The sequence below is a fragment of the Vipera ursinii genome (genome assembly GCF_947247035.1).
Source record: "Vipera ursinii genome assembly, chromosome: 1".
Classification (NCBI taxonomy): Eukaryota; Metazoa; Chordata; class Lepidosauria; order Squamata; family Viperidae; genus Vipera; species Vipera ursinii.
Genome location: NC_139512.1, coordinates 98,308,031 through 98,335,624, shown reverse-complemented (window position 1 = coordinate 98,335,624; position 27,594 = coordinate 98,308,031). Strand labels below are relative to the sequence as shown.

The 27,594-nt window shown below is 38.9% G+C and overlaps 1 protein-coding gene across 1 annotated transcript; it reads left to right on the top strand.

Annotated features, from left to right (window-relative positions):
* Positions 1 to 198: 198 nt before the first annotated feature.
* Positions 199 to 27,594, top strand: CTR9 (CTR9 homolog, Paf1/RNA polymerase II complex component). The gene is made up of 25 exons (XM_083371949.1): positions 199 to 376; positions 1,780 to 1,878; positions 2,595 to 2,834; positions 3,882 to 3,999; positions 5,117 to 5,206; positions 6,495 to 6,643; positions 7,636 to 7,743; positions 8,410 to 8,517; positions 8,616 to 8,852; positions 9,583 to 9,672; positions 9,761 to 9,889; positions 10,044 to 10,227; positions 11,540 to 11,628; positions 12,029 to 12,214; positions 13,106 to 13,193; positions 13,284 to 13,432; positions 14,373 to 14,489; positions 15,240 to 15,385; positions 17,444 to 17,515; positions 18,461 to 18,596; positions 19,018 to 19,161; positions 22,448 to 22,602; positions 23,184 to 23,280; positions 24,750 to 24,862; positions 26,469 to 27,594. The coding sequence occupies exons 1-25, from the start codon at positions 332 to 334 to the stop codon at positions 26,875 to 26,877; spliced, it is 3,498 nt and encodes a 1,165-aa protein (XP_083228075.1). The 5' UTR covers positions 199 to 331; the 3' UTR covers positions 26,878 to 27,594.

The following is a 27,594-nucleotide window of genomic DNA, read 5'->3' as shown; positions in this document are numbered from 1 at the left end:
CTAAAAGGTTGCTACTACTGAGAAGAGCCATTCCCTCAAGGATCCCGCTCGTCGACTGCTGCCCAGCGGAGAAGGAGGACATGGGAGAAGATAAGAACCTGCCCGTCGCTTCTCCCCAGCTCCCGCTCCTCCTCCTGCGCGTCGCCCTGTTCCGCGTCGCCTTCCGCGCATGCTTCCGAGGTTAAGGTTCGACAGCGCCTGCGCGGAGGGCGACGGCGGTGGGGGCTGTTGGTCAGACGGCCGCTCGGGCGGGAGGCTGGCGGCGTGTGGTGTTAAGGGGGCTGAAGCGATTTCCCCCGTAGCTGGAGCGGCGGCTCTGCCATTCGCCATCATGTCTCGGGGCTCGATTGAGATCCCCCTCCGGGATACCGACGAGGTGAGTTGGTGCGGGGCGTCCCTTGGCTCGCCGTCGGTGGGGTCGGTGTTTGTCTTAAGTTGCTTTGGGGAAGGGCAGGGTAATGGGAGATTCCACCCGCTTCCCTTGGAGGAGCTTGAAGCAAGTCCCCATTGGGCTGCTGGAGAGGGGATGCCAAGTGAATCTGCTACCACTAATATTTTGTGTGCGTGCTTGCATATGCATACGTATATGGATGCACAGAGCCTGTTTGATCTCGTGGTTAAAAGTCCTGAACTAGGAGTCGGGAGACTTGAGTTCTACTGTTTTAGGCGTCACTTTGAGCCCCTCAACCCAGATATGAAAGTAATGGTCAGCCACTTCCAAAAATATTGTCTAGAAAACAGCATAGATTTGTCCATACAATGACCAGAAGCCGAGGCAAAATATTGCCAACAATACTTTGCAATTGCTTCCTTTAATAGCTGATAAGGTGTGTTATTTTTTTTGGGGGGGGGGAGGAATGGAGGCATAAATATTTGTATAAGGCACTAACTAAGCCGTATGGATCTTGAGTGCTTTTATTTGTGTTAACTTTCTTTGGGTACACAGATGTCACTGCTGTTACTGTCATTTATCCTAGCTACATGTGCAGGTGTGCATATTTGGAGAGTGATTACAAGATTATTTAGGAACAGTCCCGCGTCTTATATATTTTTTTTGAAAAAAAATCTATCTCACCTCTGAAGGCAGTAGTACCTGACCAATATTGTTGAGAGCTCAGCAAAGTTACACCTGTTCACTTCTTGAACAGGAAACTTGTAGACAAGACTGAGATGTAAAAACAAAAAGAATAAGGGTACCAGATCTAGCTATAAAAATCTAGATGACCACTGCATGGTAGCAAAAAGTAGTTTTCTAGTGTATCTTCATTGCCATTGTCTTACTGATTACCTGTTTTTTTTGCAGGCAACATGTAATAGCCTCGTTAATAGAATTGTTCAAACCCAATTTCTTATTGTAGAAAAACTACCATGAGCTTACCAGGAGTTCCACTAAATTTGGTCACACTTTTAGCTTAGAATTACTGTTACTGTGCAAATGTACCATAATGTATATTTCTACTTGGTTTCCATAGAAGGAATTATTTCTGCATTGGAAAGTAATCCAATTCTGTGAATGAGTCCTTATGTAGAATGAATGCATGGAAGTCTTATTTTTCTGTGTGCTTCTAAGTAGAAAAGTTGTTCTGAATGAGATGCTGCTGATCTGTAGAACTCCAGAAATCTCTTTTTGAGTAATTTTAGTCAAGGAGGGAGCTTAACATATTTTTAGGAAATATATGTAGTGGGAATTACTTTTTAAAAATTGCTTTGTGATCTTATTATATGTGCTCTAATAACTAATAAAATATTGAATTATGAATGTTGTCATTTGATTTTTAGGTCATTGAGCTTGACTTCGATCAGTTACCGGAGGGGGATGAAGTTATAAGCATTCTGAAACAGGAACATACTCAGCTGCACATATGGATTGCCCTAGCGGTCAGTTGCTTATCAGTTTGCTCTATTTTATTTATACTAAGCTCATTCACATTGCAAAGAAGTGATTATTTTTTGAATTCATTGATAACTTTTTTGACTTAAGGTAATGTAGAAACGAATAGGTATATATTACTGTTCTATCATCAATGTAATCATTTGTGGAAGATTTGAATGGAATATCTGTATTCTTTATTTTAGTAGCAACATTTTTTGCAGTCAAGGCTTGCACTTTTTTTAAAAAAAATGAATGTGGTAAGGTCTTTGGTCTGTTTTGCAGTGGAAAGGGAAGTTCAAGAAATAACCTTGATATATTAAGCAATAAACATAGTGTACTTACACTATCCCTTATTTTACCTCCACCTCACATGAACAATTGTGCCACTACAACTGGTGCTTTTCCTGTTGAAATTAGCGGCATGATTCAATGAAGCTCTTGGTGCTCACAGAAATCGAATTGGGTCTGTATGCAACCCATGGATTTCCCCCTCCTGTAAGCATGAGAGGTTATTCAGATATGCATACATACATACGTACGTACATACATACATACAATGGTTTCCATCAACAATGAAAAGGATGACATGTTACAAATATAGTCCAGAACTCTGATTTCTTGTCATAATTTATATGTATTTGCTTAACTTTATGTGTCATGCATATTTTATGAATGTGGTTTTAATAGTGGATTGCTAAATATATTTTCATTTACTTTTTAGCTGGAATATTACAAACAAGGCAAAACGGAAGACTTTGTGAAACTATTAGAGGCTGCTCGCATAGATGGAAACCTGGATTATAGGGACCATGAAAAAGATCAGATGACTTGCTTAGATACCTTAGCAGCCTACTATGTACAGCAGGCTCGGAAAGAAAAGAACAAAGATAACAAGAAAGAGCTTATTACCCAAGCTACACTGTTGTACACTATGGCTGATAAAATTATCATGTATGATCAGGTAAGATCAGTCAGCAAATGACAAAGATACTGGTATGTTTGTCTTAGGATATAGCATACTGAAATAATTTCTCTTGAAGATGAGAGGTTTTCTACTATGCTTCATTTTTTTAAAAAAAGATTATTAATGCAGGATATGATTGCATTCAAATAACAAGCTAGGTCACATTGTTTGGTTTATTGTGGTGTCCAAAACTGGAGCTTTCACAGGCTTGATGAAGATTTAGAGAATGAAAGAAGGAGGCTAGAAATAACTATTTTGTATTTAGTTATAAGAACTTCTTGCTGAAGTAAAAGCACCTAGTTCTGGCAATCTCTTTTCCCACTGTTAGCCAAAAAATTCAATGTCTCTCCATTGGACCATAATGCATTAGACAGGGTCAATACATAGAATTAGCGAGTCCCAATTTCAATTGTATCTTCAGCTGTGGAAGTCTCTGGGTGATTTTGAGCCAATTACTCTCAATCCATTAATGTTATAGGGTTGTGTCAACAAAATATTGAAGGAGAGAGCCAGCATTAGCTTGTGAAGGAAACCTAGGGTATAAATCAAAGATGAACAGAAATAACTCAGAGATGTATATTCATACACTATATTGGAGAAATAGTAATAGAGCAATTGGATAACATTTAGTCTCTGAGTTCCTCAAACATTTTTCAGCAACAAAAAAAGGTATGAGTGATGTAAAAATACAAAGCATCAGAAAAAAAAAATTAGATCAAGAATTTGTTGCCGTTACAAACAAGAGGTTTTAAAATCTCTACTAGCTGAAAAAATTACATTTGGCATGCTGCTGAAAAAGTAGAAGAGGCTACGGGAATTATATAAAGGATTTCTGTCTGTTGGTTACCGTATTGTCTATCATTTGCTATAGAAAAGAAGTGGATATAAAAAGAGGAGGACAAGGAAACATTTGAAGCAATTAGGCAACACTTCAAAATAATGAATGTAGGAGCAAAGTGTGATTTTGAAACTCCCATCAGCATGGTTTGTAGTCATTTCTCCTAGAAATAAAAAAAAAAATAAGATAATTTCCTGCTTTTGTAGAATCACTTATTGGGAAGAGCATGTTTCTGCCTTCTGGAGGGTGATAAGATGGATCAAGCAGATGCACAGTTTCATTTTGTACTCAATCAGTCTCCCAATAATATTCCAGCCCTTCTTGGTGAGTCAGTTGTATTTTGTCTTCTGAGAATAACAATGTTGAGCCCAGCAGTCCTGAGAGATTGTGATCTGTGGGATATTCAAGGGAAATCTGTTTCATCTTGGCATATTGCTTTTCCTGCTGCAGATTGCTGAAGTCCAAAATAAGTCCTCTTTTTTTTGGTTAGAAATTATAGCGTATTACTCATTTTGGACCTTGAAAGTAAAGTAGGAAATAAAAGACCCAGGTACCATGACCTATAATGACTTATCTAGCTTAGATTTTTTACAGGGACGCAGTGGCTCAGTGGGTTAGGACACTGAGCTTGTCGATCAGAAGGTCGGCAGTTTGGCGGGTCAAATCCCGAGGGCCGCCTAACAGAGTGAGCACCTGTTACTCGTCCCAGCTTCTGCCAACCTAGCAGTTCGAAAGCACGTAAAAATGCAAGTAGAAAAATAGGGACTACTACGGTGGGAAGGTAACAGCGTTCTGTGCGCCTTTGGCGTCTAGTCATGCCGGCCACATGACCACGGAGACGTCCTCGGACAAGCGCTGGCTCTTCGGCTTTGAAACGGAGATGAGCACCGGCCCCTAGAGTTGGAAATGACTAGCACACATGTGCGGGAGATCCTTTACCTTTTACCTTAGCTTAGATCTTTAGTTGAAATGGGTGGTTTTTCCTATAATTTTTTTTAAAAAAACTACACTACCTCCCTCTCTAGTACTTAGAGCGTGGCATCACCACATGCAAAATGCGGTCATGACATGCTGCAAACCCTGATTCAGCCTTCTTGTTAAAAGAAATGGTGAGACTCAGAGACTCATTTAAGACGATAAAGGTAGGGGAAGTTTAGTAACTAATTATGGGGTTGTTTCTGGCCTTGTGCTATTAATAAAAATAGAACATCTAGTGTTTTTTTTGAAATGTATCTGTTGCACAACTAGTACAAGCAGGATGCTGCCAGTTGGATTAGAGGGAAATGGGGACATACTTGTCACTTGTGTTTTTTTACACCCACTTTTCAGGGAATGACTGTATTATTCTTTTAATATACTTGCTATCAGTAAATTGTGAACTCCTGATGCCTATCACAAACTTTAGAGATATTTATCACCTTTTATTGCATCTTTCTAATAGGTAAAGCATGCATTTCGTTCAACAAGAAGGATTACCGAGGTGCCCTTGCCTATTATAAAAAGGCCCTGCGAACTAATCCTGGCTGCCCAGGTGAGAAGCAAAGCATGCACAATAAAAAGGTAATGGTTAAGGCAGGGGTCTTCAAACTTGGCCCTTTTATGACTTGTGCACTTCAACTCCCAGAATTCCTCAGCCAGGCATGCTGGCTGCGGAATTCTGGGAGTTGAAGTTCACAAGTCATAAAAGGGTCAGTTTTGAAGACCCCTGTTTAAGGTTTCCCTTGCTCAGTTCTGTCTTACTCTGGAGGGCAATGCTCATTTCCATTTGTTAGCCAAGGGACCCAGTGTTGTGGCCATGTGGCTGTTATGACTGTATACAGAGGTACACGGAATGCTGTTACCTTCCCACCAAAGTGGTGCCTATTTATCTACTTGCATTTGCATGCTTTTGAAGTGCAACTCTTAATGAAAACCCAGCATTTTATGTAGCAGTGATTTGGTGTCCTTGACTTAAGAATAGAATCTGTGTTTCTCTGCTTCCTGCCCAGCAACCACTACATATTGGCCACCTAGGGAATTTTTATCTTTTTTAGAAAATATTTCTGAATCTGCAGCCTTCCTAAAATAGCAGCTTTTGGTGAATCCAACAGAGATTATTACCAGAACCGGGAGCTGCTTTGTGGTTCAGATTTTAGTCATCATGAAAATTACAGAGCTGAAATTTTTGGATTTTTGTTAGGGCTGTACAGTGCTTTAAATTTGATCTACCAACGATGCCTCTGAATGTATGGGGGTATAAATGTCTTCAACACCTTAAAGCAGCTGTGCCCTTTCCTAAATTCATGCACTATCCAGAGGAAAATAATTGTGGGTATTTTAGACCTGTGTTTTTGAAACGTATTTTGGAAACTGAAGTGGAAGTACTGCACCACTAAACTTTACAGTTTAAATGAGGATTTTGGAGTAGCTCATCTAATTAAGAGTTTTGCATTCTCTGCAGTTCACTTGACAGAACTTCACTTGCATAAATGCCATTTAAGCAAATGAACATAGGAACTCTTGAGGAAATAGGCCTACTATTGTGTGCAAAGAGTCAATAATAGATAAGTAATTGAAGTTAAGAAGGGAATATAAATGACAATGCCAGCACAATGTAATGATCAAGTTGTTGGGCTGTCTTTGGGAAGACTCAAGTTTCAAACCCTCCCCCCAACCCATCAAAGCCCATTGAGTGACTTTGGGCCTTTTGTTCTTTCATCCCAATCTGGCTCACAGAGTTATTTTAGAGAAAAATTGGATGAGGGAATCACCATGTCTCCTGAAAGAAATATAATTCATGCAAATAAACACTGGAAGTGTTTAATGTTTTTGTCTCCTAGCTGAGGTTCGACTGGGCATGGGCCATTGCTTTGTAAAGCTGAGCAAGCTAGAGAAAGCTCGCCTGGCATTCAGCAGGGCGCTGGAACTCAATTCCAAATGTGTGGGGGCTTTAGTTGGATTGGCTGTTCTGGAACTAAATAACAAAGAGGTGAGTGAGTTCAACGTAAAATGGTAGTACCTTAAGACCCTGTGATGCTATAGTCAGCTTTTTGGGTGGCAGGATGGCATCCCTGGACATTTCACAATTTGAAATAAAAATCTGATTCTTTCTTTCTTTCTTTCTTTCTTTCTTTCTTTCTTTCTTTCTTTCTTTCTTTCTTTCTTTCTTAACAAATGTATAACTTCTTTAATTTTGAAGAAACAATTACTGAATAAGTCATTTAAAATGGAAGTAATGGAACCAGAAAAGGCCTGATGGTTTTATACAGATTGCCAGTATATGCTTAAACATCTGCAGATTTGTGATATTGTTGCAGTTTAACTTAGATCGGCTTTTCTGTCAGCATCACAGGAACACAGATTTTGTTACATAGGCCTGAAATAGAGCACCAACTAAAATCTGTCCAAAGTTAAGTCTGTTAACCTATAAATTTTGATGGTTATAAAATAATCAGGTCAGGCTTGCTAACATTTACTAATAAAAGCACAGCTCAAGCTCAAAAAATGGCTCCCAAGTTCATGCTAACTTATTTATTTTTAAAACAATACCAGCAAAAGCCATTACCTAGCAACATGGTTTCATATGACAAAGATTAGTTGCATTGCACTTAATCTTGGACTTGTGCACTCCTGTGCTCAATATAACAGCCGTGAAAAATCAACTTTTTCCATTTGAATCACATACTGCTGTTCTTGGCTCTGAAGGCGTATTTCTCATATGGCAGAGTTTTCCTTTTTTTTAGCTGTTATTTTTCTAATTGATATACCATTATCAGTCTAACCTCATACATCTTCATAGTGTATTTGTGAAACAAGCTGTTTTTTCTGCTGGGACTGGCACCCATCCACATGGGCGGTCAAGCTTGTAGCCAGGATTCTGAAACCAATTTTAAAAATCACAGACCTTGAATTTTTAAAGGCAGTGACTAGGAAGTTAACATGCATTTCAATATGAATAACAACTATCAATATTCCTTTCAGGCGGATTCCATCAAAAATGGGGTCCAGTTACTCTCTAGAGCTTACACAATTGATCCTAGTAACCCTATGGTATTAAATCACTTGGCAAATCACTTCTTCTTTAAAAAGGTAAGACAACAAGGGTGTGTTTTGAGTTATGCTGCTAGCTGAAATTCTTCCATCTGTTTCATAACATCAAACATCAAATGGCAATATAAAGTAAGTCTCACAGTAAAGATTCTGATTCTAATCAAATAGGAATAGATAATAATTATGTTTCAGTGTTGCATTTTAAGTTTATAAAGTAAGCCATTCAGGATTGCCTAAAGTCAGTCTTATTTTTCATCATTCCAGTTGTGGAATGGAATTGCACAGAGAGGTGGAGGGGAGGAGAGAGGAGAGAAAAGAGGCAGAGGGGAGACTTTAAGGGTTAGGGATGTACAGGCAGCGTTATCTTCAGGAAATTAGAAATTAGTGCACTTGTAACAAATGGGCAATCTTAAGATTTTTAAGAGCTTGAATTTCAGTCTATAGCTTAAACCATGGGTGTCCCAACCTTTTGGCTTACCTGGGCCACATAAAGTGAAGAGGAGTTTTCTTAAGACTACATATAAAATATATAATTGATGTATATAAATATCAAACTTCCTTTATTTTTTATATTTTTATTATATATTCTGTGGCATTACTAGGTGTCCAGGGCCACATGTGACATCTGTGTTACCCGACTATACTATATTATACTATACAATACTATAAGAACATTATTATGATAGTCTTATTTTCTTTATACAGGATTATGGTAAGGTCCAACATTTGGCACTTCATGCTTTTCACAATACAGAAGTAGAAGCAATGCAGGCAGAGAGTTGCTACCAGCTGGCCAGATCTTTTCATGTTCAGGTATATTATGCCTTACATACCTTCTTTCTGCTTTGCAGTCTTATTTTCCTAAGAGTTTTCCAAGTGTTAATGCATTTTCTTCCTTATCCTTTTATTAGGAAGATTATGATCAGGCTTTCCAATATTACTACCAAGCCACACAGTTTGCGTCTTCATCTTTTGTACTGCCGTTTTTTGGGCTGGGTCAAATGTACATTTACCGAGGAGACAAAGAAAATGCATCACAATGCTTTGAAAAAGTTTTGAAAGCCTACCCTAACAATTATGAGACCATGAAAATCCTTGGATCTCTCTATGCTGCTTCAGAAGATCAAGACAAACGAGATATTGCAAAGGTACAGTAAGCCTCAAGAGATAAGAGTAAAATTATAATCCATGACTCTTTTGCTTTAGGGTGAAACCATCAAACTCAGTGACAGTTATTTTTGAGAAATGCATGTACAATTGATATTTAATTAGTATTGCCTGTAGACTTGGTATATATTAGGAGGGATTTTCCTGTCATGGTTAAATTCAGGGGTATTTGGAGTTTGTTTTTTAAAAGGAAACATTTGCTTAGAAACAGCAAATGCTACATTACGGGTAGAAGTGATTAAAAAGGTAAAGGTAAAGGTTCCCCCGCACATGCGTGCTAGTCGTTTCCGACTCTAGGGGCCGGTGCTCATCTCCGTTTCAAAGCCGAAGAGCCAGCGCTTGTCCGAGGACGTCTCCGTGGTCATGTGGCCGGCATGACTAGACGCCAAAGGCGCACAGAACGCTGTTACCTTCCCACCGTAGTGGAATGCTGTAGTAGTCCCTATTTTTCTACTTGCATTTTTACATGCTTTCGAAGTGCTAGGTTTGCAGAAGCTGGGACGAGTAACAGGCGCTCACTCTGTTACGCGGCACTCGGGATTCGACCTGCCAAACTGCCGACCTAGATACTGTATACAATTCTTAATTTAGGACTGTTCATTTAACAACTGTTCAAAGTTCCAACAGCCTCAGAAGAGTCTTTACTATGTGGCACTTTTCAGGGAAATTTTAAATCAATTATATAAAGTAACGAGTTGCCTTTTTTTATAGGGTCATTTAAAGAAGGTGACAGAACAGTATCCAGATGATGTGGAAGCTTGGATTGAGCTAGCCCAAATCCTTGAGCAGACGGATATACAGGTATATAAAAAGTGGGTTAAAGTACACTTGCTCCATGCTGAACAATTACACATTGCACTGAATCCTTCCACTGTCTCTGAATGTATAGGGTGCTCTTTCAGCCTATGGCACAGCAACACGAATTCTTCAGGAAAAAGTACAAGCTGATGTTCCCCCAGAAATTTTAAATAATGTGGGCGCTCTCCACTTCAGACTTGGAAACTTGGGAGAAGCAAAGGTATGAATCTCAACTTTCCAACCACTATTGTTGTTTGTATGCAATATGTTTATAACTTGGCTGTGGGTGTAAATATGCGTGTGCCTATGTGTATGTATATTGTATGTACACACATGTATAAATACACACTTTTTTTTCTTATACTTGAATTTAGAAATATTTTTTGGCATCTCTGGATAGAGCTAAGGCAGAAGCTGAACATGATGAACATTACTACAATGCAATTTCAGTGACAACATCGTACAACTTAGCCAGATTATATGAAGCAATGTGTGAATTTCACGAAGCAGAGAAACTGTACAAAAACATCCTCAGGGAGCATCCAAATTATGTGGATTGTAAGAAACCTTGTTGCAATCTTTAAATTGAAAATAGCTGCACGTGTTTATCTTCAGACTGTTATAAATTATAATATCTCACAGATCTGTGCATTGAGTTATCCAGCATAATTTATCCACTAATTTTCCTTTAGTTCACATATCATTGGGTAGGGTAGGATCCCACTGACTTGAAGCAAATGGTGGTATGTTACAAAGCCACTGCTGGACCGAACAGCCTTGGATAATTTCTGGCCAATCTCCTGTGTCTCTTTTAAGAATGGTTGTAAGAGAAGGTGGCTGGGGTGTAGTGCCACGGGTTCCTGGAGTAAGCATGTGCAGTCTGGCTTTTGTTCTGGGCATAGTGCTAAGATGGCAGTGCGTGCACTTTTGAATGACCTCTGGTGGCCCTGGAATGGGAATGGTACAGCTATGATGGCCCTGCATGGTCTGTGAGTTTCAATACCACCAATCACGGTGCCTTTTTATAATGGCTCCAAGAGGTAGGGAATGAGGCGTGGAGGTTTCCCTTTCTCCATGGTCAGTTCCAGTCGGTGTTAATAAGGGTTAAAGTATCAAGCCAAAAATTCCTGCTTGCAGGGGCATTATGGTCTCACTCTTTATCAGCTACATGAAACCATTGGATAAGCTTACTTAGCAGCATAGTATCTTGTATCATCAATATGTTGATAATATCCAACAGCTCAACTTTTGGCTGACCACGTGATGCTGAAAAGTTCTGTGGTAGGGCCTGGAGGCTTCAGGATCTGGATGGAAAGGAGCAGGCTTAGACTTGATGCTAGCAAGATTTTAAAAATAGATTAATACAATTTAGAAAATCAGGAAAATGATCACATATGCTGCCATAGCCAGTAAAACACTGCCATTATAAGCCAAAGTCCCACAATTTCCCCCTCTTTAAATCTAAATAAGCAAAGCATGTGCGGTTGTTTTAAAAGATAAATCTAATAGAAAAATGGTGAAGATCGCATTGTTGTTTGATATCTTTATAGTGTCACTTACCTGAGCTTCTGAAGCTTCTTGTGTTGGACTTGAGTAGCATTAGGAAGACTTGCTGCTGTAACAGATGGGCATTCTGTTGTTCCTTTTAATTTGACATCTAAGTGACTAGCATCATTGTGTGATCCTTTCTAACCTCTAATATAGCTGATGGATGGCACTATAATCTGTTCTTTTGACCCAATCTAGTGCAGTAGTAATATCACAAAAGTCTTGATGGAGCAAATATGCATCATTCAGAGCGCTTATTGAACAAGGTACTGAGTTCTGGAAATGAGTCTTTGATAATTAAAATTTGTCCCCCTTTATTTAGGCTATCTGCGCTTAGGAGCTATGGCTAGAGATAAAGGGAACTTTTATGAAGCTTCCGACTGGTTTAAAGAAGCACTTCAAATCAATCAGGTCAGTAAGAATTTGCCCTCATCTAGAAAGCAGTTTTACAGCTGAGGCCATGCATTCTAAAGGTTTTCTGTGGCCAGTTAACAAATCATTGTTAACTATTTTTTTAAAAAACAAAAGATCATATAACCTAATAAAGATACATTACTTCATTGCTGGCTTTGAAATTTTCGTAGTGTATTTTTGTATGAGTACCAGTCGTCTCTCAGAACACACTCAGCATCTAGTGTGGAATTTTCTCTCCTTAAACTTTGGCAAAGTTTGAATTTGAGCAAAGTTCGCTAAAATTCTTAAAGCTTTTATGGGATGCCTCTCGGAGCTGAGGAGAGGTGGATCTTTTTGAGCTACTAGTATTTCTTATTAGACTTAAGTTGAGTTTCAGTGTGTTGGAATATTATTTCAGGACCATCCTGATGCTTGGTCCCTGATTGGCAACCTTCACTTGGCCAAGCAAGAATGGGGACCAGGACAGAAGAAATTTGAACGAATATTGAAACAACCATCAACACAGAATGACACTTACTCTATGTTGGCTTTGGGCAATGTCTGGTTGCAGACTCTACACCAACCCACCAGAGACAGAGAGAAGGTAAATACTCTGCATGTTTACACTGTCTTTTTTGCAGGACTGCATTTTGTCTAATCCTGATTTTTAAATCTACAAACTGCTGGAAGAATGGATTTTCCTTTCTTCCAGTCTTCCTAAATAGGAGAGAGGAAGTCTCCATGCTGAAATGGAAATTTTCTTACATAATATACAATTACAGGTGGAACGTATCAATCACCCCTTACTCTATATGTACTATGAATTTTTATGGCACACTTAAACAACAGCAGGGCGTTCAGACTTTTAACGAAACTGGCCTAAAATGGAAGTCTTAAAAGAAATGAGAGCATAGAGAGTTCTTCTCCCTCTTTTACATTAGCTTTATATTGATTGTGGGATCCATGAATTTCTTTTAATATATTTTAACATTTCTTGAGGGTACAGAAAAGTTATTAAAACATTTTAATAAATATTGTAAATACAACTAGTCCTCAACTTATGACCACAACAGGGACCAGAAATTTCCGTTGCTGAGCAAGGCAGTTAAAGTGAGTGAGTTCTGCACGATTTTACCACCTTTTCTGCCATAGTTGTTAAGCAAATCGGTGGGGTTGTTAAGTGAATCGTGCGGTCATTGAGCAAATCCGACTTCCCCCATTGACCGTCCTTGTCAGAAGCCGGCTGGGAAGGTCACAAATGGTGATTGCATGACCCCGGGATGCTGCAGGTGTTCTAAATACATGCCAATTGGCCAGGCGTCCAAATTTTGATCATGTGGCTGTGGGGATGCTGCGACGGTCGTTAAGGGCTGGGACCACTTGTAAATCATTCTCTTCAATGCCGCTGTAACTTGGAAAGGTCACTAAAGGAATGGTTATAAGTCGAGGATTACCTGTGTTCATTTTCTTGAGAGTTCACATCTCCCTTTTGTAGGAGAAACGTCACCAAGATCGCGCCCTAGCCATCTACAAACAGGTCCTCCGGAATGACCCCAAGAATTTGTATGCTGCTAATGGCATAGGTAGTAAGATTCCTTGTCTCAAGTTTTCTTTCTGCATTAGCATTTTGCAATGACTTTGCACAGATCGGGAAATTGGATTTTCCTTTTTAGGAGCTGTGCTGGCACACAAAGGATATTTCCGTGAGGCTCGTGACGTTTTTGCCCAAGTGAGAGAGGCAACCGCAGATATCAGTGATGTGTGGCTTAATCTTGCGCACATTTATGTGGAGCAGAAGCAGTACATCAGTGCTGTGCAGATGGTAATCCTTAACAAATATCTTGATTTAGGACATGTTTCTTGTAAACACTGAAGTAAGAATTCCAAGCTGAATCTTTTCTGGAAGGAGGATTTTTATAGCTTTGTTGGCATGATCATATAATATTGGGCTAAGTTGGATCATTCCATGAATGTTTTCAGTACCTTTTGCTTTTCTTTAAAAAAATTACATTTAAATTGTGCTGGGTAATGGATATATTCACAGGACTGAATAGGTGGTACTGGTTTTCTCTTTATAGGCAATCCTAGCCTGGGATCTTTTCACCTGTGGTTACTGCATAAAGCAAATGGCCTAGGTTCCCATTATAATAAAGAATTGGAGATGGATTGCTATAATTGAGATACATAATTGGCAGACTGAGTGGTCTGTTAATCAATAGTTAATGCCCAGAAAAAAGCCATAACTATTAAACAGCCAGATCTTATTTTTAAGATTGCACATTGAAAGAGAGAATTAAAAAGGACAAATCTTCCCCATGGATCTGAAAACTGATGAAAAATAAATCATGAGGTTACAGATAACGTGTTGGCAAACTTTTGATATGCCATTCGTGATAAGAGTTTGTATGATCATGTATAATAGAAATTTATATGCATGTGTTGGGCTTCCAAGCTGACTGCATGGAAAAGGAAACTCATGCTTTCTTTCCAGCCGTCTTAGCGGAGAGTATTGCTAGGACGTTGGATTTGTTGTGCTGCTGTGTTGGCTATACGGAGGGAGCTTTGCTCTCTTCTGCAACCTGTGTAGAAATGCAGGCTGTTGTAGAATGTTCTTGGAAGTTGCTAAGAGAGCTTTGCAAACTCATTTACGAAGCTGTGTTCACCATTGCCTTCTGACTGCAGTGCAGTTTTGTCTGAAACACTGTAAAAGTTGGCAATTTAAACAGTAATTCTTTAAATGTTTGTTCTTTTCCCCACCATAGTATGAAAATTGTCTCAGAAAATTCTATAAACATCAGAACACAGAGGTACTGCTGTATTTGGCCCGCGCTCTCTTCAAATGTGGTAAATTGCAAGAATGCAAACAAACATTGCTAAAGGTAGGAAAACGTTTCTAATACTTACTCAAATGATTATCAATAATAACTGTTCTCATTGATGAAGGTTATATATCCTAGGGTCATATACAGTCACAGTTATTACAATAGCATAAAATACCATAAAGCAGCCATGTTGGTAAAAAGTAACCTAAGCGGAGTAAAACTTCTATAGTAAGAACAAAATAATTAGTCCCGAATATCACCCTGATCCAATATAGAGCAGGGGTTCCAAAACTATGAGGTGTGCCTCCCTGAGGAAGGTGCAGAGACCAGGAAGGTGTGAAGAACCTTTTTAGTTGCTTTTTAAAAAATAAATCTACCTTTCTCAAACTTTCGTTGTATTGTTTTAACTGTTCATTTACGTTCATTTTGTATTTGGATATGTTTCAGGGAAGGCATGTACATTAAGCTAGGGCTAAAGGGAGGTGTGATGGAAAAAGTTTAGGAACCCCTGCTATATAGAGAGTCATCACAAACCAAAAACACAAATTATAGGTACTGTGCAAGATAAAAAGGCATAAAATGCTGCCGATGAATAATAAGCATACGTCATAGGCTCTCGAGGGAGATTTTCTCTTCTCTTCTCTTCTCTTCTCTTCTCTTCTCTTCTCTTCTCTTCTCTTCTCTTCTCTTGTGGGAGGCCATTACTGAAGAGAGCCAGAACTGGCTTTGTAGGTATGTTGTAACAACAGCTTCTGCTTTCTGGTCGGTTCACATTGGCTTAATTTTAAATTAAATTTGAATTCTCAGGCAAGACATGTAGCACCCAGCGATACGGTCCTTATGTTCAATGTTGCTCTTGTGCTGCAAAGGCTAGCTACCTCCGTCCTGAAAGATGAGAAAAGTAACCTGAAGGAAGTACTAAATGCTGTGAAAGAACTGGAGCTAGCTCACAGGTAAGGAGATACAATCTTTATTAAAACGGGACGCCGCCATGCCTCCGGGGTGTGAAAACGGGTTGCCACTGCAGCGCAGGGCGCGAAAGCAACACCGCGCCTCTGGGCGTGGAAACAGGACGCTGCCACGCCTTAGGGCGCAAAAACGGGAGGCCGCCGCAACGCAGGATGTGAAAACGGTGCTGCGCCGCAGAAAGAATAGGGCAGGGATAGTATCATGGGCGCTAGCCGCACCCCACTTGAATTGCGCGCGTGCTCATGGCTCTGTGCACGTGCACATATAAAATGCTTCCCGCTCCCTTTCCCTCTGGTCCGCCAACCGAGAAAGGTTGGTGACCTCTGATCGAGAGGCAAGGTTAAAGCTGTTAAGTTTATTACAGAAGACTAATATATTTCATAAGCTTTGTCTCATAGCTTTTAGACTTTGTTTCTGGGAATAGATGTGTCAAATCCACCTAGAAAGCTAATGGGCTAAATAAAAAACCTACAGGAATGGAAAGGGAAGGTTGCTACCCTTGCTGCTTGAGTAGCTTTGTTCTACAAGCAATCCTTGACTGGTGACCGTAATTGGAACTGGAATTTCTGTTGTCAGGCCAGCATGGTTGTAAATGGAATCGTCGCATGATTGGACCCAATTTTATTACCATTTTCACCATGGTCATTAAGACAGTCACCATTGTTATTAAGTGGATCATGTGGGTATTAAGCGAATCCATCTTCCCAAATTGACTTTGCTTCTCAGAAGCAAAAGAAGTTTGCATCCTACGATTGCATAACCATAAGATGCCGTAGTAAATGCGAGCCAGTTGCCAAGCATCCAAATTGTGATCATATGACTGGAAGACAGGTGTCAAACTTGCCGCATCATGTGATGTTTCGCAACGTATCATGACTTTTTTTTTTTTTTTTGCATTGCTGGTGCTGGGTTGGGCGCAGCCTCCGTATGATGCAACCAGCCCATGGGCCAGCAGTTTGACACCCCAGGGTTACAATATAAAAATAAGAATAGATTGTAAGTCACTTTTTCGAAGACTGTTGTAACTTCAAACTGTTGTTAAATGAAGAATTGTTAAAACGAATTGTTAAACTGTTGTTAAACAAACAGTTGTAAGTTGAGGCCTAACTCTGTTGCTGTGATCCTCAAAAGCTAGTTGGTGGATAGAAATGAAGGTTCAGGACATATGAGTAAGTACATGTGAAATTTTTCAGCAGAGTCTAAAAATCCAGAGAATAAGAAGGTGAGAGCTTCAGAATTGGATGCTCTAGCCCAGGGGTAGGCAACCTTGGTCATAAAAGCCAAGGTTGCCTACCCCTGCTGTAGCCTGCAAGCATTACCGCCTGTTTTAATACACAAAATGGGGCCAGGGAAGAGTGGGAATATTCAAGCAGAAGCAGAATGTGTCTCATTCAAAAGGATATTTTTTGAACTGGACACCTGTTCTTAAAATCAAATCTTTTTTACTTAATATATTGAGGCAGGCTATTATTTTCTCAGTTTTATATAATACAATGCCTTATGTTTTGGAATGTTCACCTCTGCCAGATAACTTTCTTTTATCCCAGAATAACCAGTTCAGCAAGTTCTGAGACAGATTGTCCTGTCTTGAGCCATCTGCAAGATGATTCAGTTGCACTTTCAAAAGATGCAATTCAAACTCATTGAAGAAATAGAAATTGTTTTGTTGGTATTTATGAGAGGCTATTGGCAATTAACATACTTTGAGAGTACTTTCTATTCTAGGAACTGAAAGAGCGGTTTAATGGGTTACATTTATGGTTTAATTCTTTTTAAAATTTTGTATTTTATGTCTTTTTAACTTTTTATTGTTGTGAGCCGCCCTGAGTCCTTAGGGAGAAGGGCGGCATATAAATTTAATACATTCAATTCAATTCAATAAAGATGGGAGAGTGGGATGTGACATTAAAAAGCAATATCTTAATTTTGACACCTCTAGTTTATGACAAATATGTACCACTTTTAACAAAAACACACATAGGGAAAAAAAGATTGTTTTGGAAGAATTTTAAGATATCCCTAATTTTCTATTTCTCATTCAGATACTTCAGTTACTTGAGTAAAGTGGGAGACAAGATGAGATTTGATTTGGCACTTGCTGCAACCGAAGCCAGGTAAAAAAATGTAATCAGTGCTTACAAGAATCAGTTCTTTATGAAATAAGCAAAGTATTTGAACTGCAGATTTCAGTTTACTTTAGTACATACATTTAAGGTTAATTGTGCACATCTGTAGCTTAAACCAAAAAGAAAAGGAGATTCAACTTACAATAAGAGATAATATTGACTAGCCATATGTGGCAGGTATTGATGCCTACTCTTGGGGAAGTAGTGTTTTCTGTGGATTATCACAGTGGTTTTATTATTATTATTACTAGTTCTAACAGTATTTTCCAGATATTGTCATATACCCCTTTTGAAATAATTGTACAGTGTATCCTAGATGTTCTGTAAGCTATATTTCTCTGAGGATTTTCTTTAATGAAGAAAAGCTGCCTTTGTCTTCTGGATTGAAAGACTTAAAAGACTTAGCTTTGTTTACTGCCTAATTAAGTAGGTGGCAGACAAAAGGTAGTTTGAAACAAGTGTTGGCAGGCAGGTTGTCCATGAAAGCTAAAAGTGATGCTCAGTTCTATTGGAATAAAAGCATGTCAGAAATTCTAAATCTAAAATATAAAAGGTTCGTATGATGAAGCTAAATACCCAAAGCAATGAAAATCAGGTATTTGTTATGTATTGGGGCTCAATGTAATCCAATTAGTTGGATGAATAATTGATCTTTTCTAGGGCAGAGCAATTTGAAGTGCCAGGCTACTGCTTTCAAAAGCGATTTGATTGTTAGAAATAAAAAAATCCTCTAGGAAATTTAGCAGTAAATTCCCAGCTTGTGGGTATTGATCTGGTTTTCTTTACAACAGACATGTTTACTACAGTCTGGTTGCTAACTACTAGCATTTACGAGTCTGTTGTTCTTGAAAGGTTTTGATTTGGCCAGTGACATGTAATGTGTTTTCCATCGTTATTTCTGCTTTTGTCTGCAAATTTAACCCCAACTTGTAGGCAGTGTTCAGATCTGCTGAGCCAAGCTCAATATCACGTCGCTCGGGCTCGCAAGCAGGATGAAGAAGAACGGGAGCTGCGAGCAAAACAAGAGCAAGAAAAAGAACTGCTGCGTCAGAAGTTACTCAAAGAACAGGTACTTTATTCCTTATACCGCTAAAACAGAGCTGGGATCACTTTGTCTGCTGAGCTGTGGGCTATGATGCTACGACAAAGGGCATTGTAGATGCACGATGAACAAAGGTAAAATGTAAATGGGTAAAATAAATTTGGAAGGTGCAAATGATAAGAATGAAGAGAATGAAAGTTTAGATGCCTCATCCACTCTGTAACCTAGAAACATCTCGCTTATTTCCACTTGTATATTTACAGTATTGCTACACGCATTGAGTTCTCCTCATATTATTGTTTCAGAGCATACCGTTTAAAGGCAGACACCTTGTCATTGTGGTCTTCGATACTTTTTTTTTTTTTTAAAAAAAAAAAACCCAAAATATTGGAATGGAGCTTCACATAAAACTACAATATAACTGGTTTCCTTGCTGACACTTTTGCAGGAAGAAAAGCGTCTCAGGGAAATAGAAGAACAGAAGAAACTTTTGGAACAAAGAGCGCAATATGTGGAGAAGACCAAGAATATTCTCATGTTCACAGGAGAAGTTGAAGGCTCGAAAGAGAAAAAGCGTAGTGGAGCTGGCCGGGTAAATAAAGAGTTTTATAAATTATTGTTAAATGGCGATGTTTTGCTAAAACTCTCTTGTCTGTTTATAATATTAATTGAGTGAAATGGTTCATTACAGGGCAACAGTTTTTCAATTATGGTACCTCAGCAGGACAAACTTAAAGAATGCACTCAATACAGGACCTATTGCCACTGTGTAATGGAAATTTCAAAGATATGCACACCAGTTTTATTCACAAAGTTGTGGCTGTTTAAGTATCACCACAGTTAGCCAAGGTCACATGACTGTGATTTCCAACTAGTCTTTCCTGAAACCTGTAGGTTGTGTGTACAAAGGAAGATGGGAAGGGCATATTCCCATGTCTTTCCTGTGTCTGGTCTCTACACCCAGTTGGCTGGTGGCAAGGCCTGACTGCTGACTGGAAATTGGCTGCTTTGAACCAAAGGCAAAAGCTGAAATCTCTTAAGAGTGGTGAGTAGTGAGGGAAGGACAAGAGAGTAATTCAGATCCTGTCCTGTCCTGTTCATGTTGGAGGCACAGTTTAAGGCACTTCTGGCTTGAAAGGATTAGCCAGTGACATCACCATTGCCTGGGGGACACCCATGGGGGCTTTCATGTCCCCATCAAGGAGCTGGAGCAAGTGATGAGAGCTCACACACACCCCACACCCCACGCAGCAGGTCTCAGACGTGGACTTGCTAACTTCCAAACCCAGCATCCTTATGTGAGCCACCATGCTCCAAGAGTAATTTGGATGCCTGCTGCCAAGTAGGGCTGACTATGAGGATGCTGATGGTCAATGGGTAAGCTCTTTTCCTCAAGGGAGGCTTTGGGAGACGCACCAGGAAAGGGAGTAGAGGTGCAGTTTTCCTTGTCCATAGTTCCCTTTTTTCCCTTTGCTCCCAGCAGTTCCACAGGTCAGCCAAGGAGAAGTAGGCTTCACCAGGGCTCTGCTGAGGGTTATGAGGAAAGAGGAAACAGTGCCAGCCTGTATTATATATTGAAAGAAAAATCAGCCAATGGATCATGAATAGAGTAGCTTAAAAAAGCTACAGATAGCAAATGCTGAATTTAATAAGACTGACACCGTATTCACATAAGAGACATTTAGACCAGTTTTGTACTGATTTTGATACATACTTGTAGACATTTCTTTCAAGCCTTATTTTGTTAAGTATAAAAAGAGGCAGTTTTTTTTTAAAAAAAACCCAACAACAAAAAATAGTAACAATCTTGTCTATTTTGGCTCTTTGGTACTTCTACACCTCTGTTTAATGCCCTACAAAGTTGTTGCTGTTTGTCATTGATTATTTTATTTTTATTTCCATTGCATCATTTGAAAGGTCTTCTTCAAGTATTCTGTCTGTCATTCAGCAAACTTTTTGTTGTTCTCTATTAACTTTTATGGTTGGTTCATTATCATGGTATTAGCAAATTCTGTTTCTACTTACTTAAAAACTAGATTTTCTCTTTCCCTGTAATATTGTTATTGTTTGCCTGTATAAATTTTTCAACTTCTTATTTTGTTTTACAATTTCCCCCCCTCTTGGCCTTTTCTCTACTTTAGAATATTTTTATCCTGCAGTTATTTGTAGTATCCAACTGAGTCCTCCTTTAGTCCCTCTTACCCATTTTAATGATAATCTAATCAATTTTGTGAGAAATCTGTTATCAGTTGCAAACATACCCCCCTCATTTTCACCCTTAGGCCCTTGAACATTAGGAAACCCTGGCTGAGTTCAGTTTTATGGTTTATGTGGTGAGATAATTTAAACCCTTTCTATTTTATCTTGGCGTCAAGCAAAAAAGCAGTTCTATGAAGTAAAGTTGTCTAATATAGTCCATGTCTGAATCCTCTCTTAACTTTTCATAATTATGTTAGATCTTTACCAAAGGGTGAAACTCTAATAAGATGGCTGATCCAATTAGAAAACCCAACAAACACAAAGTGTTACAGAGAGCTATGAGAAGATGGACTTGTGATATAGCTGATTGATGGTTGAAGTCTTCTGATTTCTTACCCTAAAATGAAATATTTTTATACTCAGAATTTTCAGACTGCCAGCATCTCTTCTTCTGAGTCATCCAACATTTCTGGGTCTTGTCTGATCCTAAATCTTTAGCCTATCTCTCATGCTAATTATCTCCCTCATGTGTCCCTTTGACAATAATCAGACACATTATCAAATCTAGACTCCTCTTCAGGCTTTTGTCTTTGATTTATTAGTTTGGTCAACTACCGCTCCAGGCATCTACTGCAGACATGTCAAACTTGCGACATCGTGCAACGTATTGGGACTGTTTTGCCATTGCCAGCCATGGGGTGGGTGCGGCTTCCATGTGATGGGTCCGGCCCGGGGGCTGGCAGTTCGACACCCCTGATCTACTGCATCCAAATAATACAATGTGTCTTTTCTGCTCCCTCAAAACGATACATCACGTTCCTTGGCTCCTTGAAAAACATGTTTAGAAAGCCTAACTCCTTAACTCTGTCTATGTCACAGGTAGGCAACCTCGGCTCTTTTATGACTCATGGACTTCAACTCCCAGAATTCCTGAGTCTATGTGAATGTTTACCAGTTCTTTTCCATGCAGATCAATTCACACCATTTCCTTTGCTATTAAAATGATAATCAAAATGATCATTAACATCAGATCTCTGAGAGAATAGGAGAAAGTAGGCTGAAGTCTAGCAGTATTAATTTGCACTTTTATAATACTTGCTCAAAACATACTTCATTTTAATTTTGCATTAGTATAATTTAGTGTTGTGTGATCTCTTATTTGATCTCCCATAGTCTCTACATGTTCAGATGCTCACATTATATTTTCTGATAGCTCTCTATGAAATTATTAGCATCTTCATCTAATTATCCTATGCTTTATTCCATTTGATTACCACATAATTTACCTGATTTCTTGTATTCTATGCCTTTTGGCCTTTTTTTGAAAATCTTAAAATTGGTCTTTACAACATTTCTAATAAAAGCAGCAACTTTTTTAAAGTCTAGATTCCACAGTTCTCTATATTTAATTTTAGCATGCTAGTATTTCATGTCTTTCATTATGTTTTTCCATCACTTTTAATTTTGGGGTGCTCTTACTTACAAAGGACTGGTGGATCTGTGTTTGCGTAATGTGTATCCTAAGTAACAATTCTGAAAGTAAGGATAAAAATTCCATAAATTAAGTGTGATATTTTCTAATTATGTATCCTTTTAAACTAGAGTGTTAAGTCACTTCCAAAATGGTTGGTTTTCATCTAAAAATAACAATGTATTGTGGCTTATGATTTTTTTGACAGCGTTCCAAAAAAACTGGAGAATTTGATGAGTTTGTCAATGATGACAGCGACGAAGACCTTCCAGTAGCCAGAAAGAAAAAGAGGAGGAAGGGCAGTGGCAGTGAACAAGATGGCGAAGAAGAGGACGGAGAGAAGAAAAAGAAGAAGCGACGAAGGTGAAATCCTTTGGAGGGAAATGAGAGGGTGTACATACTGAATTTGATAAACACATAGGGAAGTTTGATTCCTTTTTTCCATTACTGATTTAACCTGCCTTGCTGCCTGATTCTATACACTGCTTAAAACTCAGGAAAGAGCAGCTTTTGATAGCAGGGAACCAAAGAAGTCTTGGTGTATACTCATAGAAATATTCAGAGCCCAACCGTGGCATCTGAACTGCAGTTACTGGCATTATTATGAACTAGTGTTTACAAGTATCTTTGTTTCTGCTATCGTAGATGTGTAAATACAAGCTTTTTAACTGCTGTTTTATGTTTTAAAAAAATCATTTGAAATCATTTCAAGAATTAGCTCTGTAGTGAGCTTTTTTTTAAACATGAGACCAATGATGATTGGTCTCATTATGTTTCTCTATATTGTTAAGTAATTGTAATGTAAAGTTCTGGAACTATTAATGGAAGTGTTTATGTAAGAAAAAGCAAAGAATCTATAGGGTTGTTTTTCTTTTTAAAGATCTGACCAGGCCACACTGGTTTATAGAATTTTGTTGATTGTTTGGGTGTGTGTTTTTCTCAAGATCTCAAAGAGCAGATGGTGATACTGATGATGAGGAAAATGAGAATGGACCCAGACAGAAGAAGCGTCGCCCAGCCAAAACTGAGAAGAGAAGAATGGTGCGATTTATAACTATTTCATTAAGTGCTAATTTGGGTCTAATTGAAAATCTTTATTTTAAGATTGCCTGGCTGAATCTCCTAGAACAGGGGTCCCCAACCCCTGGTCCATGGACTGGTACCCGGCCACGGTATGCTAGCAAGCGGTTTGCACAAACAAGCAAAGACCCATCCGCGGGATGCAGGCAGCACACAAAACTACAATCCCTCCGGTCCATGGAAAAACATCTCTCCATGGAACCGGTCCCTGGTGCCCAAAAGGTTGGGGACCTCTGTCCTAGAAAGCACTGGAAGTACTCATCCTTGCTTGCACATAGCATTGTGTTACTTATTTCTATTTGAACTAAACTGAAGACTCTGAAGCATCTTAGCATGGACCTTAGCTAGAGAGTCCCCACCTTTTCTGGGCTAATGAACATACGTGTATTGTTGAGAACATGTTATAAACGGGCTGATTCACAAAATGGCTTCAGTGGGAGATGCAGTCCAGCTCTAAAACCCTGATTTACTAAAATGAGGTCTGCAGCCCCCTTGAGCCTCTTTTGTTTCTTTGCTTACCTTTATCTGCTAGGTAGACACAGTTGTCTCAGAGCACTTGCATCCCCAATCATTTGTAGTTTCTAACCAAGGTTCAGGAAATTCTTCTTCCATGTCTAGATCAAATTTAAACTGACAAAATGAAGCCATCTTCTTGGCTTTGTCATTGGCCAAAAATAAGTCATTATCAGTACATGCTTCTGGTAGTAGCCAGCGTACCAGCAGATGAGCCAGGCTCTGTGTCACACATAGCACGTTGTTATTCACTAAGAGCCTCCACTTGAGCTTTTACATTAAGAGACTCCAATTCTCAACCTTTTCAGGGTCCTTCAAGTGGTATAAGGGAGGGCAGATCCTTCAGCCATATCTTCCTTTAATGTTATTCCTTGCTCAATGGTCTCCTTCCTCCGTCTTTTAATTAATTAAAATTAATTTAGTTAAATTTAATTTAAATTAATTTAGAAATGAAGATATGTAAATTTGGAGTTTATTTCTTCCAGAATTGACAGCTTTTGGTTCTTGTTATGTTTTTTTTTTAAAATTTAAAACATTTTTAATACAAAAGGTCGAGGTGGTAGCGAGATATTTGTGTGTATTCTGGCACTTCCAGGCTTACAGCATATAACAACCTCCTCCATTATGACAGAGTTTTTTGAAAGTTTGAATAGTGTTTCTGCATAGTTTTTTTTTTAGTTCAGTCTTTAGCAATTGGAAATTACTTGTATATCCTAGGCCTAGGCCTATGGGATCGGTGTTAATTTAATAAGACAGGGATAGAAAGAGAAATACGTAGCCGCCTTATAGCTAAATTGTATTACTTTTCCACCATAAGCCTGTAATAGGAATATCTAATAGTGTTTTTTTAAAAAAATAAAAGAGCTCAAAGTCAATTTTCTTTACAAGTTCTATCACTTTTTTCCCCCTAATTCTAGTCGAAGCCAGAACGCTTGCCTCTTTCAATGAAGGGAAAAATCAAATCTAAAGCCATCATTTCATCAAGCGATGACTCATCTGATGAAGATAAACTCAAAATTGCTGATGATGGGTTTGTATTCCCCCCCCCTTTCTGGAGTAATAGTGATGGATTTATTCTGATAAAAATGGGAGTTACAGGTATTTTCTTCTCCATTTCAAAACTGTGAAAAATAACAGAGTGAATACGCCCTAGTCCATGCTAAGTAACTTTTAACTGAAGGGTAATAGAACTAAATTATGAAACATTAAGAAACCTTTTAAAAATCCAGGTAAACCAAGTGACTCTTCATTATGTTTCCTCCTGATACAGTCTTTTATATTTCTTAAGAGAAACACAACATCTTTTAGTGTTTTCTCTGGCTTCATGGATACAGGTGGTCCTGCATTAACAACTGCCCTGTTTAGTGACCATTCAAACTTACGCTGAAAACTAGGCACATAACCAGTCCTCAGCTTCCTCCATAGTCATGTGATCACAATTCAGGCATTCGTCAACTGGCAGTCATTTACAATGGTTGTAGTGTCCCATAGTCGTGTGATTTATTTATTTATTTATATAAATAACTCAAGCAAACAAATCCAACATACCTTCCTCCTCCTATTTTCCTCACCCTATGAGTTGGGTTGGACTGAGTGAGTGTGATTGGCCCAAAGTCACCCAGCATGGTTAAGGCGGGAATTGAACTCACGATCTCCTACTTTCTAGCCTGGTGCCTTAACCACTAGACCAATCTGCAACCTTCCAGCAACTTTGCTTCCAACAGTGTTAAGTTAATGAGGAAACTGGGAGGAAGCTGCAAGTCATGGCGGTGTGCTGTTGCACTTACTGACTGCAGGAAATTTGTTTAATGGCTGCAGCAGAATGGATGTCATAAGTTGGGTGTGGTCACACGATATTTCACTTAATGTTCATGTCACTTAATGGGGTTGACAATCCCAATTGTGGTCGTTTAAGTGAGGATGACCTGTAATAGGTTGGTTACATTTAACTCTTCTTTGTTGTGAACTCCCAATTTAGACCTAAAGAAATATTAGGCTAAGGAAAGAAATTTAAGATCACTCTATGAGATACAGCTTCTGTTTGGCCTTCATTCTCAATGTAATTAATCCTGATTCTGTGCAAGAGATAATTCTGTATCTATGTGGAAAACTCACTAAAAGCACTAATGATTTGCCAAACATTTTGATTCAAGTCATGTGAAGTAAGAAATACCATGCTTCAAATAGGAAGCAGCTGACTTGCACTCCAAAGATAGACATTTAGAACATTTGGGAAGTGTTATGAGGTTAAACTTTGTCTCAGGATCAAAAACGGTCTTTCCTATTTGAGATGGTTTTATTCAAATTATTTCAGTAACATCTGAAGTGCTATTATGCATAATTATACTTCCTGAAAATGTATAAATGTGGTTAATCAGTATTTTCTTTCTTGGCTACAAAATTATATGAAAAGGTGTAAGCTGACATCTCAAAAACTATAGAGGTAACAGCTTAAGGACAGCCTCAGCACACTGTATATAAACAAGAACAAATTCTCACAAATGATGTTTCATTTAACTTTCTTGGCATAAGATATGCTGGACAAAATGAACATAATAACTCTCAAGAACTTGTATTTCTTATACAGCTTCATGTTCTGCTTCAGATATTCTATTTTCTCTTCTTTGCTTGAACAGCAATGCCAGGAACAGCAACAGTGACTCAGATGATGCCGAGCAGCAGCGTAGCAAAAATGTTGTGTCTGACAGTGATTTGGACAACAGTAACAAGTCTGGCAGCGAGGGAGGCAGTCCCAGGCGATCCAGCGCCCGCCCTTCAGATGAAGACTCAGACAGCGATGGGTCAGTGAGAAAGAGAAGACAGTCTGATTCGGAGCAGTCGGATAATGAGTCTGTGCCATCAGGAAGAAGTCGGTCTGTTGGCTCTGAGAATGAATCTCGCCCAGCTTCCCGCAGTGCCGATTCTGACAGAGATTCAGAGAGAGTCTCCGACAATGAGGGCTCAGCTAATGAGTCTGAGCCAGAGGCTTCCAACAACGAGGCTTCTGAACGAGGCTCATATCGTGGATCTGATGATAGTGATTAAATGTCAGCTGCAGCCCGTTTTTATAAACTCCATGTTCCTCTGAGCCTAATGAGAAGGATAGACCAACCCTCATTTATATCTCAAAATTGATTTTAAAACATGCATAGCTCTGCTTTAGGAACAAAGTCATGAAACTTTTCCTACGACGTTTTTCTACTGAAATACCTATTCATTAGAGCCTAGTGTTCCTTCAGCGTACATGAGCTACTCAAGTACCCTATTTGGCAATAAGTAAGCTGCATATTTAACTTTCTGTAGGGCGCCCGGGGTCACCCTCTCAGGGAGATGGGTGGCATATAAATTTAATAAATAAAATAGGGCGTTTAAAAGTTTATTTTGTTGAACTGTACATATGATCTGAAGATGAACCAAATAGTGAAAATGGTAACGTCATATCCAGTTACGTTTGCTTGAAGCCCTCTGATTTGGGTGGAAGACTGTAGCTCGTCCTGCCTTGCCTGGTCTTGCTAGATGTTCCAGTACTTTCCGAAGTGATGTGAAGAATGGGTCTACAAGCTGTCATTCTGGCTAGCAAGCTCTTTTTGTTATGTATATACCTCTTGTAGTAAAATTCTAAATTTTAAAACAGTTTTTTTTATTTGAAAATTGCTACAGGTACATAAATAAATTATAGCTTTGTAATGTGGCCAAATTGCAATGTTGAACAAGAGCCCTTCTGGAATAAAATGATCTGCTTGTGGCATGTAGTAGTCGTTA

What these genes read in the sequence shown, in the direction of transcription:
- CTR9 (XM_083371949.1), top strand. Translation starts at nt 332, where the DNA reads ATGTCTCGGGGCTCGATTGAGATCCCCCTCCGGGATACCGACGAG. An exon ending in ACAAACGAGATATTGCAAAG is followed by an intron (nt 8,853 to 9,582) that starts GTACAGTAAGCC and finishes CTTTTTTTATAG; the next exon opens with GGTCATTTAAAGAAGGTGAC. An exon ending in GAAACTTGGGAGAAGCAAAG is followed by an intron (nt 9,890 to 10,043) that starts GTATGAATCTCA and finishes ACTTGAATTTAG; the next exon opens with AAATATTTTTTGGCATCTCT.